We start from the raw sequence: 15295 nt of genomic DNA on the forward strand, positions 1-15295 counted from the left end.
CAGAAATTGTGTATGAATCTATGATATCATTCCGGAATAGAAAGCAACAGAGTATATATATATATAGTTTTAGCACTCTTACAAAAGATAAAGTTTATAAGCCACCAACATTTTCAATAAATCACACAAATGTGCCACAGACACTGATAAAAATGTTTGATTTGTTAGAAATTAACAGATCAGTAGATAAAATACATTCTAGTTTGTATAGATACAAGAAAAAAGAAAATTGTGACAGCTTGTTAGTGTGGCATAAAATGATTAAAAGTATGCTTGGCTATTTCGTTTTTGTGATACAGTGCACTTTCAATCATTTGTGAATTTTAACCATCACATTTTAAAACTCAAGAACAAGATGTAGGTTCAATACATACACACAGGAGGGTAAACGTGTTTCAACAGAAAACCAAGTGTCAACAGAAATATCAAAATGTCTGCAGTGTGGATACAGAATGGTCAGCCTACTAAAATCTAGAACACTGAAGTGTTATGCTAATAAGAAAAGAGATTTTTTGTGTCCAGAGAAATATTGCAATTCTCCCATCAATTTTTCAATTAGTAGACTAACACCACGAGCAGGTTTCTGAGATTTCCCAAACACCCCAAACTTCACAAGAAGTGTTCACAATTCTGTCATCTTCTCCAAATGATGTTGATTAGCGGTTACATTGATCTGGACATTTATTTGTTCAACTTGACATTTTTTTCCAGCATCCATTTCTGGGCCACACTGCTTTTCCGATTTCATTTGGGAAACTAAAGATTTACACAATACAACATAACACATGTAGAAGAAGAGAACAGATTACAAAGTATGGTACTCTGTATAAATGCATTGGTCCAAAGGCCACCACAGCTACAGACAAAGGAAGAGGAAGTTGTGCTGCAATTTTCGACAGTTTACTGTGAGAAGAGAGAAAAACAGTTTACCATTTTTGTAACTGCAAGCCATATAGCAGGAGTCAAAGTTGTGCAAACACACTGTTTAACTTGATTTTAAGAAAGATGTATTGATTTTAAGGTTTTGGGATTTTCATTTAAAGAAGTTACCTGTTCCCCATTAAGGCTATTCATCTAAAAGCAAGAATATACAACATGAAGGCTAAAAATAATCTTAAAAAAAAAAAAAAAAATTAAAGCCACCTTAATGTGCATGTTTTTAATATTTGGAAAAATAGTATTTAAAAATAAATGCTCTATAATGGTTTTATACCTAAAGAAAAAACCATGCTTGATGTTTTACAGCACTTTAAACAATTGGTACTAATTGATAGCTTTTGCATAGAAGCCAAAAGTTCTAATGGGCCTGGAAAGGACAGAGGTATTTTGGTGCAAACACACTGTTGCACTTGCTTTTAAGAAGAATGTATTAATTTTAATGTGTAATGGGTAATTTGGAAAACTTTGTGCTGTGGCTCTCTGCACTGTACCTGTACTCTGGATAAATAAAGGACTTCATCTACTAGCATTGTCAACTGAAACCATTCATGGAGGGCTTCACTCTGTTGTTAAAGGCTAGGTTGACTATTCACACTGTGCTATTTTGCGCAACAAAGTAAAGTATTTTAATTTAGAAGTAGATAATTCATGTGCAGTAAGTTTTTCATGAAATTTTTTTATTAAAGGCTTGCCTATATGGGAATTTTTTCCAGTTATCCTGCCCTAATTATATGATGCAACTCCCTCATGTGGAGACACTAATTTTGGAATAAGAGCCGATTTTTTTAAAGTTTAACTTAACATCTTCCAAAGCAACATAAAGTAAACCAGAAAAAGACATTCTTATCCCAGAATAAGTGTCCAATCAGGGAATTAACACAGTGCAACAATGTGGGAGCTTAAATTCACATCTTTACTTTATACAGATATAACTTTCTCATGTACACAAGGCCTTAGACTCACAATAACCTGCTAAGAATAAAGCTCTGAAGAATTCAATAAGGTCTGAATGGAAAGCTAAAAAAATAAGAAGTTCTTGATCTGACAGATTGTTTAGGTGTCAAATCAATATTGCATTCATGTCCTGGTTGGTGAACACAAGTGATCTGTTGCATTTGACTAAACTACAGCTGATCTGTGTCAATTTTTAAATGTAGTTTGAAAAGATATCCACTCAGATACCTGGCTCTCCATTTCAAGGTTTTATAAAACAAATGTCATGAATGTTAATGAGAGGTTACCAGTTAAATATATGTGTATCACAAATCAAATTTAACCACAGAAGTGAAAAAGGACTCAAGAGGAAGAATTAAACATGAAGACAGTTATATGGTCTACAAGAGGACTGGAAATAATTAATAATAGAGGATTAGCTAGCATACCTTGATTTTACTTTAGTAGTACTTGAATTCATGAGAATTCCCAAAGTGGATACAAGAATAATAGCCATAGTTCTACATGGATCAGGATCAAGTCTAATATTGTACCTACAAAATAAGCAAATTGTGCAAAGACAGCATATTATTCCCCCTCCTTTTTTTTGGAACCACTATAAACCACACAGAAGTTAAACAATCAAAAGGACAGCCTGGCAACATGTGAATAGCTAATCCCATATGAATGAAAGAAATTAGGGTGGAAGCATTCTCAGTGTAAATCACAAGGAGCTAAGATTCGGCCCTGCCTGTAAATCCCTTATGAAATAAGTCTCTTTACTATATAATTTGATTTACATAATAGCTAACCATAAACCATTATACAAAACTGATGTGTACAGATACCTGTTATTTAAATCATTCGATTAGAGCCTTTGGGTGCTACTATAAAGTAATATTAATAGTCAGAGAAAGCTTTGTAATTTTGAATCATCAACTGTTTGGAAGATAAGTACTAAGCAAACTATAATGCTGATTTTTTTTTTCCTGGCAGTTTAAAGGTTACCTGAGATTTTTAAACCAATAAATTAAAGATGGTAAACTGAGTAGCACAATCCATGTGAGTAAATTGATGATTGTAACATGTATCTTAAGACTGTTTACAACATTGTCAATAGCTGTATTGGTGGTGGGTGACGCTGCTGCTGCTTCTGTAATGGTCTCTGCTGAATCACAGTTCTTTACTGTCTCTTTATTGGAATTATCTGAAGTTTCTTTTGAGTGCTTTGGATCCTGTAAAGAAAAAAAAAATGTTGGTAGAGGAGATAAGACTAATAAAATTAACTAGGGCTATCAAGCATTTAAAACATTAATTGCAATTAATCGCGCTGTTAATAATAGAATACCATTTATTTAAATATTTTTTGATGTTTTCTACATTTTCAAATATATTTCAAGTACAACACAGAATACAAAGTGTACAGTGCTCACGTTATATTTATTTTTTATTACAAATATTTGCACTTGAAAAAACCAAAAGAAATAGTATTTTTCAATTCCCTGATTGCAAGTACTGTAGTGCAATCTCTTTATCATGAAAGTTGAATTTACAAATGTAGAATTATGTAAAAAAAACCTGCATTCAAAATTAAAACAATATAAAACTTTAGACCCTACAAGTCCACTCAGTCCTACTTCTTGTTCAGCCAATCGCTCGGACAAACAAGTTTGTTTACATTTGCAGGAAATAATGCCACCCGCTTCTTGGTCACGTCAGCTGAAAGTGAGAACAGGCATTCACAGGGCACTGTTGTAGCCGGCGTCACAAGATATTTATGTGCCAAATGCCCTAAAGATTCATATGTCCCTTCATGCTTCAACCAGCATTCCAGAGGACATGCATCCATGCTGATGACAGGTTCTGCTAGATAATGATCCAAAGCAGTGCGGACTGACACATGTTCATTTTCATCATCTGAGTCAGACGCCACCTGCAGAAGGTTGATTTTCTTTTTTGGTGGTTTGGGTTCTGTAGTTTCCGCATCGGAGTGTTGCTCTTTTAAGACTTCTGAAAGCATGTTCTTCATCTCATCCCTCTCAGATTTTGGAAGGCACTTCAGATTCTTAAACCTTGGGTCAAGTGCTGTAGCTATCTTTAGAAATCTCACACTGGTACCTTTTTTGCATTTTGTCAGATCTGCAGTGAAAGTGTTCTTAAAACAAACATGTGCTGGGTCATCATCTGAGACTGCTAGAACATGAAATATATGGCAGAATGTGGGTAAAACAGAGCAGGAGACATACAATTGTCCCCCAAGGAGTTCAGTCACAAAATTTAATTAATGCATTTTTTTTTTTAAACGAGCGTCATCAGCATGGAAAAAGAACAGGAGTACTTGTGGCACCTTAGAGACTAACAAATTTATTAGAGCATTCCTGTTCTTTTTGCGGATACAGACTAACACGGCTGCTACTCTGAAATCAGCATGGAAGAATGTCCTCTGAAATGGTGGCCAAAGCATGAAGGAGTATATAAATGTTTAGCAGATCTGGCACGTAAATACCTTGAAATGCCAGCTACAAAAGTGCAAACACCTGTTCTCACTTTCAGGTGACATTGTAAATAAGAAGTAGACAGCACTATGTCCCGTAAATGTAAACAAACTTGTTTGTGTTCGCAATTGGCTGAAGTAGGACTGAGTGGACTTGTAGGCTCAACAGTTTTACGTTTTGTTTTTGAGTGCAGCTATGTAACAAAAAAAAATCTACATTTGTAAGTTGCACTTTCAAAAAGAGATTGCATTACAGTACTTGTATGAGGTGAACTGAAAAATACTATTTCTTTTATCATTTTTTGAGTGCAAATATTAGTAATAAAAATAATAATACAAAGTGAACACTGTACACTTTGTGTTGTGTTGTAATTGAAATCAATATATTTGAAAATATAGAAAAAAATCCAAAAATATTTAATAAATGTCACTTGATATTCTATTGCTTAACAGTGCAATTAAAACTGCAATTAATTGCGATTAATTTTTTCCCCCTTAATCACGTGAGTTAACCGCAAGTAATCAACAGCCCTAAAATTAACATAAAGAACCCCATTAACATAATAGCAATGTGCCATATCTGATCTAGGAAAATAAATAGATTTGCAATTTACCCAGACCTAGCCAAGGTTAAAGGACCACCATCTTGGATCCCCTGAAAAAGCCATTTTTAAAAGAAATATTCATCTTTTAAAGCTTCTAATTCAACCAGTCTCTCCTTTTAGAGCAGTGGCTTAGGGACTCCAAGAAGGAATGAGAACAAGGATGGGGAGTGGAGGTACCTCAGGGAGCTTCTGGAGGAAGGACAGAAAAACAAAGAAAAGAACAGAATACAGGGGACAGTAAAGAATCTACGTGAAGATCAGAGATGAGAATGCAGAGAGAAAGGAGGAAGATACCATAAGCAGGGTTGGAGACAGGCAGCAGGAGTGAAAGATGAAAGATAAAGAAAGGGGATGCTAATTTTCTAAGAGAATAATAAAAGAAAAAGGAAGACAAATGGGAATGTTACGGAGATGGACAGAATGAATTAGAGATGGAAGGAAAGAAATAAGACAGGAGAAAAAAATTAGAAAAAAGCAAGAAAAAATTGCAACTTTTAGGTTAGTGAATTAAAGATGTATTTTATTTCATTTCCCTGGCATGTAATTCTAAACTTGGAAAGTGATGGGTAGCTATTCTGAGCACATATATTAATATACATACCCCTAGATTCTATTGTTAAGTAATGGGAAAAGAAGCAAAAAATATTCTAAATGTCCCCATGCATGAAACTGGTCTAATATTGAGTTTTTCATTCATTCTTAACAGCTTCCTGGCCATCAGAATTTTAGTCAATATCTCCCCGCCCCCGTCCCCGCGAGTCCTTATTAATTAAGTCCTACTACCTCTCCTCTTGTATCCCACCATGGTTAATTCCTGAGCTAAGTATTTACAGGCACAGCACAGGTTATTACCAGCCTATACAATTAGACGCAAGAAAGAACATTTTCTCCCTATTATATACAGGGAACACAAAAGGAAAACTACACACAGGAAAATGCCAAAATAATTAGCTAGACAAATAATTACTGTTACTTCCTATCCTAAGATTAAAGGCTTCTTACCAATAGCATCAAATCTCAGGTTATCACCTCAGTGATCTCAAGAATGAGAATAAAAGAGACATCAGTGCTGACACAGGCTACTCAGGAGTCTCTGCTTTTTCCTCTTCTACTCCAGTGAACCAAAGAAGCCATTACCTCTAGTGCTAGTTCTAGACCCCTCTAGTCACCAAACCACCTACTAAACTTATTTCCATTTTAAGTTACCAAGTCTGGGTAAATCACAGCTGTCAATGTCGCTTGCCACCAGACATTGTTGAGACATGATAAACACATAACCCCGTACAGGGATGCTGATTGTTTTCTATCATCTGTAGTATTAATAGACTTACCATATTAAGAACATTTTGCTCTATTCTTACATTCGAATGTAGCTTGATAACCTGTGAGAAGACAGACATGTTTATTTTTTACATAGGTTCTACACACAACAGCTGCAGTGCCTAAATAAAAAAACCACTGTGCTGGCTCTAGAGTCTTCTGTCCTGATATTTTGGCTCCTTGGGAGCACAGCTTAACTGAAGCTGTAATGAAATGTCCCACGACACCTTTTCTTGTTCTCAGAATGGAGGGTGTATTAGCTTCTCTGTTTTTTCCACCGAGTTTGACATTTCCTTTAGTTCCATTTCGCCTTCCTCAGGATCCCTCAACAAAATACACAAGAGATGCCTATTTTCAGAGAATCTGCTGCAGTCAAAAAGGTGTGCATGTGTTGAAGGGGTGTCAACATGGAGGTAACATGCAGATGGCCCTAGCCCTCCTGTGGATCACAGAGAATACAGGGAGTTTGGAGACCAAATTGCTACTCATTTGACAGTGTGCACGCACACGTCCCCTCTTTCCCTACCCCAGAAAAATTTTGGGAAAACTCAGTGATGGAATCTTTGCAGAATTTTCCTCCTATCAAGGTCTTTTCCCATTACTCAAATTCCATAAGGGGGCAAGATCAGGCCCTTGGTTTTATAAACCTGGGTTTGAAAAGTAGACTCACCCCATTAGACACCTGTGCATATCACCACTTTACAATAGAGACAAACAGATTAAGTTTGTAGTTCCTTCAGGAGGACATGCTCAGATGAGTAAAAGACTTAAAAGGTATCATTGGATTATGAAGCACACCAGATAAGTATGGATTTTAAAGGTTTCTGCAAATAAGCATATTAGGGCATTTTTAAAATCCTGAAAAGGATAGACTGTTCTATATTTTCCCTTTGGTATTCATCTACTATTAAAATACCTAAAGAGTTTAATTCAGATATTGACTCAATTATTTATTGTTTTAATACCTTGAAGATGTAGTGAAGATAGATAATTAATATAGCAAATGCCCCACAAGTGGTACAGCTAACAAAAACCAGAAGAATGGCCATAAATGCTCTTCTTGGTGTCATCAACTTGCTGTCTTTAGGAAGTCCAGAGGGTCTACAATGACAAAATTACTATCTGTTACAGTTCTGAGACAAAAATCCACAATTACATAGAAGGAAAAAAGTTTCTGGTTCATGAATAACTTAAATCAATTATGTAATAAGTTAGGAACTAGCTCAGTGGTTTTCAAACTTTTGTACTGGTGACCCCTTTCACATAGCAAGCCTCTGAGTGCGACCCCCCTTATACATTAAAAACACTTTTTTATATATTTAACACCATTATAAATGCTAGAGGCAAAGCGGGGTTTGGGGTGGAGGCTGACAGCTCATGACCCCCCATGCAAGAGCCTTGTGACCCCCTGAGGGGTCCCGACCCGCAGTTTGAGAAACCCTGATCTAGCTACTGCTTACCTTCTCAGCGGCCCATAAGCTAGTTTAGAACATTGTTAACCAATCAAATCACATGCAAATTACGGTGCCTGAAATACTCTTCAGCTGTCAGTTTGTTACCTCATACTTCCATTTCTTCAAGAATGTCAGGTATTTGAGTTAATAAATTCATGGCCTTTTAAGTGTCTGAGACTATATGTAATAAATAGTTCATAATCTGACTTCTTGTGTGCATGAAAATCAAAATTTTTAAAACACTGGCCTAGGTTTTGCATCAATCATTAAATCTTCATGTTTACCTAAGGAGAAGCCAATAACTGGGAATAACTGGCTAAGCTGCAGTCCTGCGGAAAAGGATCTGGCAGTTATAGTGGATCACGAATTGAATAAGAACAAACATGAAGATGTAATTGTGAAAAAGCACTGAAATAGATTTCAAGGGAGGTTCTGGAATCCTGTCATTGGAGTTTTAAAAAACAGGTTAGACAAACACCTGTCAAGGATGATCTAGGTATACTTGGTCCTGCCTCAGTGCAGGGGCTGGACTAGATGACCTCTCGAGGTCCTTTCCAGTCCAAGACATTTCTGATTCTATCTGCTTATTATTATTGTACTACTAGATCAATACACAATGGTGCTTTCTATTAGCAGTGTTAATGAAATGTAGTGTTACATGACAGTACAGAAGCCATAATAGAGTCCTAAAAAAATTCACTTTGTGACACACATTTTTCCTCAAATAGAGATTATTTCCTGCTCAATGTCTCAGAAAGACAGGAGCAGATATCCCAATTCTTTGGACATTCAGTTGACATTACCAAGAGTCAAGAATTAGTTTTTGAGATTACAAAAACCAGCTGAGAGGAGGTATTTCAGCAACAAAATGAGTGAGGGGAAAAATGAAAATCCTAATGAAAAATATGTTCTTTGTGGAAATACAGTGGGCATTCTGATGCTAAAAATATTTCAAAATAGTAACTTTAGGACAGAAACTGAAAATAGAAACAAAAGCTATCTGGGCTGACTAGGAGGAGTGAAATGATGTACAACTGAACACATTGTGCTAACTGGTAAAACTGGATGTTTCTGAAGAAGCTCAATGATTTTCTGAGGATCAGAAGAAGATGCTAGATATCAACAGTTCATCTTGAACTTTGAGATACCAGCTGAAGTTAGGACTCATGATGTTATTTCCTAATAAGAAAAATGTTTGGTCTGAGTGGAATTGAGGCACAGAATGGGTGAAACAAGGCAAGAATTCAACAACTTAAATGTTCGCAATGACCAGAAAGACAGCAAACAGGTTAGTTCTTAAAAAAAATAAAATAAAAGAAGAGACATTCTATTATGTAATACTTAAACATGAGACAAGGACATGATTGAATGGAAGAAACATCAACTGAGAAAGTTTTCCAATTGAACCAAGGTAGTCTGATATGGAAGATGTGCAGTACGGATTCAGATCAGGAGGATAGATAAAGTATTCACAATGTGAAAACAGGTTTGTATTCTGGAAGAGACAGAGGAGGAATCTGAACAGCATCTGAAGTCTATTGGGAGAGTGCGGGAAGGACAGGGCCGGTGCTACCATTTAGGCAAATTAGGCAGTTGCCTAGGGCGCCAAGATTTGGGGGCGCCAAAAAGCAGTGCCCCCAATTTTTTATTTTTTACAGCGTTCCTGGGCTGGGCTGCTGGCGGCGCGCTGGCAGGTGCGGCTCAGACTCCCTCTCCCAGCACAGCGGCCGCTCCACTTCTCCCGCCTCCCAGGCTTGCGGCGCCAATCAGCAGATTGGCAAGCCTGGGAGGGGAGGAGAATTAGAGCGGGGGCAGTGTGCTCGGGGAGGAGGCGGAGCAGAGGTGAGCTGGGGTAGGGAACTGCCGCATGGCTACCCCGGGGGGGGGGGGGGGGGGGGGAGAGCTGCCGCAGGGCTGAGGGTGGGGGCGCAAGGTGGAAGTTTTGCCTAGGGTGCGAAACTTCCTTGCACCGGCCCTGGGGAAGGATGCCCAAATGGACAGGAATTTCAAACAACAAGAGGAGCCAAGACAGCTAGAGATCATGGACTGGATGGCTGTGTTGGAGGATTAAGATGACAGGACTTCTACACTTTTCTCCAAGTAGCAGCACTCTGACTAAGGGGACATTTATCATTTTTACTTTGTGCCATAATGCACCCATTAGAGGCATCCAAGACATCATACTTCTTTCAAAACATTCATTAAAATAATATTGGTCCTAGTGATCTAGAAACCACCCATTCAACTCAATGTGGGCAAAAATTATAATCTAAACAGGAAAGGAGTCTGTAAAATATAGACTGCTCCAAATGAAAAGGTTTAGGTCCAAATAGTGAAGACAGCTACACAGGGACCCTGGCCGACAGTATTTAAGAAAGAATTCTACAGAAGGGCCCCGACACACAAATCCCCTGCTCCTGGCCTTAGCACACCACTTAAGTATAGACAGCAACTCTCAATTGCCTTCTAGGGATTCATGGAAAGATATAGTTAGTCACAAACCTCAGGACTAGACTACTCCAGTCTTTAAAAACAAAACAAAACAAAAAATCAGCAAAACTCAGAATGAAATCTATTGATTTACTGGCAGCCAATGCAAACTGTGGAGCATGGGTATTAAATTTCTTTACCCTACCCTGAGTGTTCTCAGACTTAGCAGGCAGTCACGTTGTTCAGTCAACATAGAACAAGAATTGGGCATCTATAAGAGAAATCTATCCATAGCAGGATTCTAATAAAAATATCCTCAAACTGAAAAGTTATAGCTTAATCTCTTCAGCTAAATTCTATTCGGTTTCAGCAGTGATAAGAGTATCTCAGTTGAAATGTGACAGGTTGTGTGTGCACTGTATTATTGACACCTACTTGATGGAATGTCAAAAGTGCAAATGTGTAGAGAAGGTTCATCTGGTGGATCAGCTCTTTGCTCAGAGAGTAGAGAGACAGTTTCTGGAGCTAAAACACTAAATTAATTTCTATGTGAATACAGCCAAACTATTAAAATATGATTAAATATATAATCCAATTTGGCTAATTTAGTGTTCTGTTCTTTCAAAAAGTCTTGTTAGGCTTCTAATAGTTTAATAGTCTGTACATATAAATAAAAATTGAACATTAAAGTGTTTTCAGATATACCCGTAAAATACATGTTTTCTGTACCCTGAAATGTGTCTCTGTACAATTCTCTAATTCAGGGTATCAGACACTAATAACAGATTATGAGTTTATGGCAAGGGTGCATGTTGTTGTGCTGCCCCTGGAGCAGTCTGGGAAGGAGATGGTGACTCTGTCACTGTCGTCTTCCCAGTTTTCCCAAATCAAAATGGCAATATAGGTAGCCAGCGCAAGAAAGGGGGCACCTTAACGTCCCATTACCTGAGGGTGTAGTACAGGCCACAATCTGGCCCCTTATATTGCTTTTGTATTTGGTGTTGGCAAATCCTGATGATCAATAAAAAGGAGTTTATTGTAACTGTACTGTAGGATTTCATCCACCCAAGTATTCCCAATCTTACAACTGCTACGTTTCTCTGATTTACTTATTATTGTTGCAGTCATCTATAGGAAGATAAGTATTATGCTGCTTTACCTTGTCAAAGATAACCACAATGAAGACAAGAGCCTTAGAGATGAAGAGAAGAGTATGCCACCCCAGTAGGCAATTCCTGTCCCAAAAAGAAATAGAATCAGGGACACAAGGGGGAACCACATATCCTGCTTATTCAGTAAAACAGCATCCAACTCTGGCAAAAACAATACATTCCATATATCTTTAAACCAGTTAAACCTGCCAAAATATGAAAGAAATATTAGTTGTCTTTTCTGGTCACTGTTTCAACAAAAAATACATAATTATTCCTGACACTACAGCCTTTTAATCAGATCAACATCACATGGCAAAAGATGTCTCTGAATCAAAGGATCACAAAGAAAATAAAAGAATACTACTTTGTTTTTAAAAAACGTATAAATAAAACTTCTACACTTTGGAAACTGCTACACAAAATTAAAACAAGTAACAGAAAATAACTTACCCCAATAGAAATTTAACAACATTCACAAAAGGGTCCACTTTGTAGGGTTTGGCTGCTCTACCCAGTGCAAGAACAAAATCTGAACAGTGGCCTAGAAAAAAAAAATTATCGAGACACAATTCATACCTTGCCACAAAGTTCAAAACAAAAGCACAAAAACAGAAAGTGAAATTAAACACAAAGCTTCAAAAGTGAAAATAAGAATGATAACATACTAAGACTATTACTGTACAATAGCAAGGCTCTTGTTCAAAATCCTTATTAATCAGTTGATTGCTCAGAAACAGATGGCATGGGACAACAGTTTTCGATAGATAGACACGATAAAAAAAAGTTTGTGACCGATACTAACATCACCTGAGCTGGAATAAAGATGCTTTTAGTGACAAGAGATTACCAGTTTCCTGCACACATTTCAGTTTATTTTTAACTCTTTCAAAATAAGTCCTACCCCTATTTTTTTTCTTAAACTTCTGACAAGGGCAGAATGTCGCTAGAGGAGGACACTAATGGGGAAAAACACTGTGCTCCTTTTTGTTTGTTTGTTTGATATCATGGCCCAACTTTTAAAAGAAGAAAACTCTTAATTCTGAGGGATTAATATGATCGTAAACCACAAGAAAAACTACAGTGATGTTTCATATGAGGAGAATATTAATATGGTGGTTTCTAAATTCACAATGTATGAAGATATGATTACTATACACACACAAAAAATGTGGCTAACAAATCTTTTTACACAATGTTACCTGTTGAAATTAAGGTGCTTAATTGTCCTCCATATGCAAGAAGCATATTAGAAATAACATACACAGGAAGGGAACCACCATGAAACCTTATTACCTAGAAAACAAGGATATTATACAGTTAACTTGAGCATGCCAAAAAGGATTTAAAAGATTAACATGAGTTACCTCATGGAACAATAATGAAATCGTTTTCATGAGGTTCAGGTTCTGCTTTCCCCTTGATGTGTATGCTTCAGTAACTCCCATTAGCAATAAAAGTTATACTTGATAAATATCCACGAACCATACTCCTGAATGGCCACCTGATTGTGTTTGGTTTTAGAAATAAAATACCAAATCACATGTGGTTCTGATAAAGTATTTTGCAGTCAGGATTAAGCGTGGAAGGAATACCGTGGCATCTGAATCATGTTTCACTGATAAAATCAAATATATTTAACAAAACTTAGAGATCAGTTTGAGATAATCATTTGTCTGCAGTGCCAGTAAGTATGTAGCCAAGGAGGTTTTCAAATCACAGTTTTAGACATTAGTTAGAATTGGTATAGAAACATAAAAATACTTATAACAAGTGACAGAGAGGAAATAACTGAGCAAAACGGACAGGTCTGATTGTTTAGTGAATATTTTATTCCTTTTTCATTAACAGCATCAGAATTTAGTAAACAACTAGGATAACAGGAGAGTATAATTCAAAGACTCCATGTTAACTATCCAATAAACCAGTATTTCATGATGCAAAGCTGTTTTATTTTGCCAAATCTGTGTAACTGATGTCCTAAAATGACAGCTAATAATTTTTTTAAATGTACACCGTAACATAGAGACACCTTCTGGGGGACTAGAAAGGGGGAAATATTTTAGACTGATGTATACAGTTTGGAGATGCCTGTGAACAGCATTCCTGGTTACCAGTACTTTGGTACCACGAAGCTTCAGATGGCCTGTCTATTTCTACTGATTCTAGCATGGAAATGCATCCTTCCTGTAGGACAACGCATGCCGAAGAAACAGATGACGACTCTAATTAGAGGTTTTTTTGCCATTAGAATAAGTTATGTTCACCACCAAACAACATTTCTATGTCTTCAATGGAACAAAATAAATACCTGGAGGCAAGGTGAAGAACACCCACTGCAGCACCCTTTTCAGAGGTTTAAGTCTAAATACGTGATTGAGGACTGGCACAATTGAGTCTTACCCCTCACTTGGAACTAGGGAATTTCTGCTTACATAGCAAGTCCATCATTAGCACATGCCAGTGATCTGTAGTGCAAGATTTTTCTTGTTCAGTGCTCCATTATGCTATTAAGACACATCCCATCACTGGGTTCTGCACAGGTGCACTGTCCCAACGGGTGCTCCTGGAGGCATTGTGCCTGACTCAAGTACAAACACCTCTGGAAGCTTCAGAAAGGTTTGGCTGCTAGTCTACATTTTAGCCTCATCTACATTAGCCTCTTCCTTATAAAGTCTCCCACAGTTGCTATCACCATTTTAAGTCTAATAGTGGGAACTCTAGCATAGACAAGATTCCGATGTTCGCTGGTTCTCCTGCAACCATATTGTCTAGACCTGTTCAGAACCCTTCTGGGTCCTCTGATTGTGCCCTACTTTTGGGCAGGACTCAGTTAGGTCTGACGTGGGCAAAAGATTCCTTTTATGTTTCCCTAACCCTTTTGCACTCAGGTAAATACAAAGGGTTTGATTTCACAGCAACAATTAGCTTGAGTTACTACACTCTAGTTCAGGGGTGGGCAAACATTTTGGCCTGAGGGCCACATCAGGATTCCGAAACTATACGGGTAGGGAAGACGGTGCCTCCCCAAACAGCCTGACCCCCACCCCCTATCCATCCCCTCCCACTTCCTGGCCCCCAACTGCCCCCCTCAGAATCCCTGAACCATCCAACCCCCCCTGCTCCTGGTCCCCTGACCGCCCCCTCCCGGGACCCCCTGTCCCTAACCGCCTCCCCCGGTACCCCACCCTCTATCCAACCCACCCCGCTCCCTTGTCCCGACTGCCCCGACCCCTATCCACATCCCCACCTTGACAGGCCCCCAGGGACTCCCACGCTTATCTGCACCCCCCCAGAACCTCCGCCCCATCCAACCGCTCCCTGTCCCCTGATTGCCCCCCGGGACCTCCTGCCCCTTATCCAACCCCCTTGCTCCCTGCCCCCTTACCATGCCGCTCAGAGCCAGCAGGACTGACAGCCGCTCCACCCGGCCGGAGCCAGCCATGCCGCTACGCTGCCCGGCAGGAGCTTGCAGCCCCGCTGCCCAGAGCGCTCGCGGCACAGTGAGCTGAGGCTGCAGGGGAGGGAGGACAGCAGGGGAGGGGCCGGGGGCGAGCCTCCCCGGCCAGAAGCTCAAGGGCCGGACAGGACGGTCCCGCGGGCCGGATATGGCCTGCAGGCCATAGTTTGCCCACCTCTGCTCTAGCTACTCCATTCAAGCTAGCCTAGCTGGAGTGAGAGTGACCATACTGCAAAACAACACTTGAGGTACACAGAGTGACTGGATAAGCAGCTGATGAATTGTTTTGATTCCAGCTGCTGCATCCCCGCTGCACTATCTCCACTCAAGCTTCACCCATTCCCATGCCCTAACGGGTTAACTAGCTCAAGTTTAAAATACCACTTAACTTGTCCTAAAGATTTTTGTACATAGATGGGAGTCAGGGGGTGGGAGAAAAACTTGAGTTATAGCTCAAGCTGACAATGCAGTAAAGACAAGCCCTTAATGTTTATCATTTGTTGTATCTT

The 15295-nt window shown here is 38.8% G+C and overlaps 1 protein-coding gene across 1 annotated transcript in view; it reads right to left on the reverse strand.

Moving 5' to 3' along the window:
- Positions 1-647: 647 nt before the first annotated feature.
- PGAP1 (post-GPI attachment to proteins 1) overlaps positions 648-15295 on the reverse strand; it is a 57091-nt gene continuing 42443 nt past the window's right edge. Inside the window, exons 20-27 of the mRNA XM_026647644.2 lie at positions 12529-12622; positions 11780-11870; positions 11335-11532; positions 7257-7392; positions 6303-6353; positions 2881-3107; positions 2322-2426; positions 648-903 (exon numbers count right to left, since the gene is read on the reverse strand). Coding sequence (XP_026503429.1) covers positions 765-903; positions 2322-2426; positions 2881-3107; positions 6303-6353; positions 7257-7392; positions 11335-11532; positions 11780-11870; positions 12529-12622 — 1041 coding nt within the window. The 3' untranslated portion in view covers positions 648-764. The remainder of the gene's footprint in view (positions 904-2321; positions 2427-2880; positions 3108-6302; positions 6354-7256; positions 7393-11334; positions 11533-11779; positions 11871-12528; positions 12623-15295) is intronic.

Source organism: Terrapene carolina, unplaced genomic scaffold (genome assembly GCF_002925995.2).
Source record: "Terrapene carolina triunguis isolate 2854851 unplaced genomic scaffold, T_m_triunguis-2.0 Scaffold62, whole genome shotgun sequence".
Classification (NCBI taxonomy): Eukaryota; Metazoa; Chordata; order Testudines; family Emydidae; genus Terrapene; species Terrapene triunguis.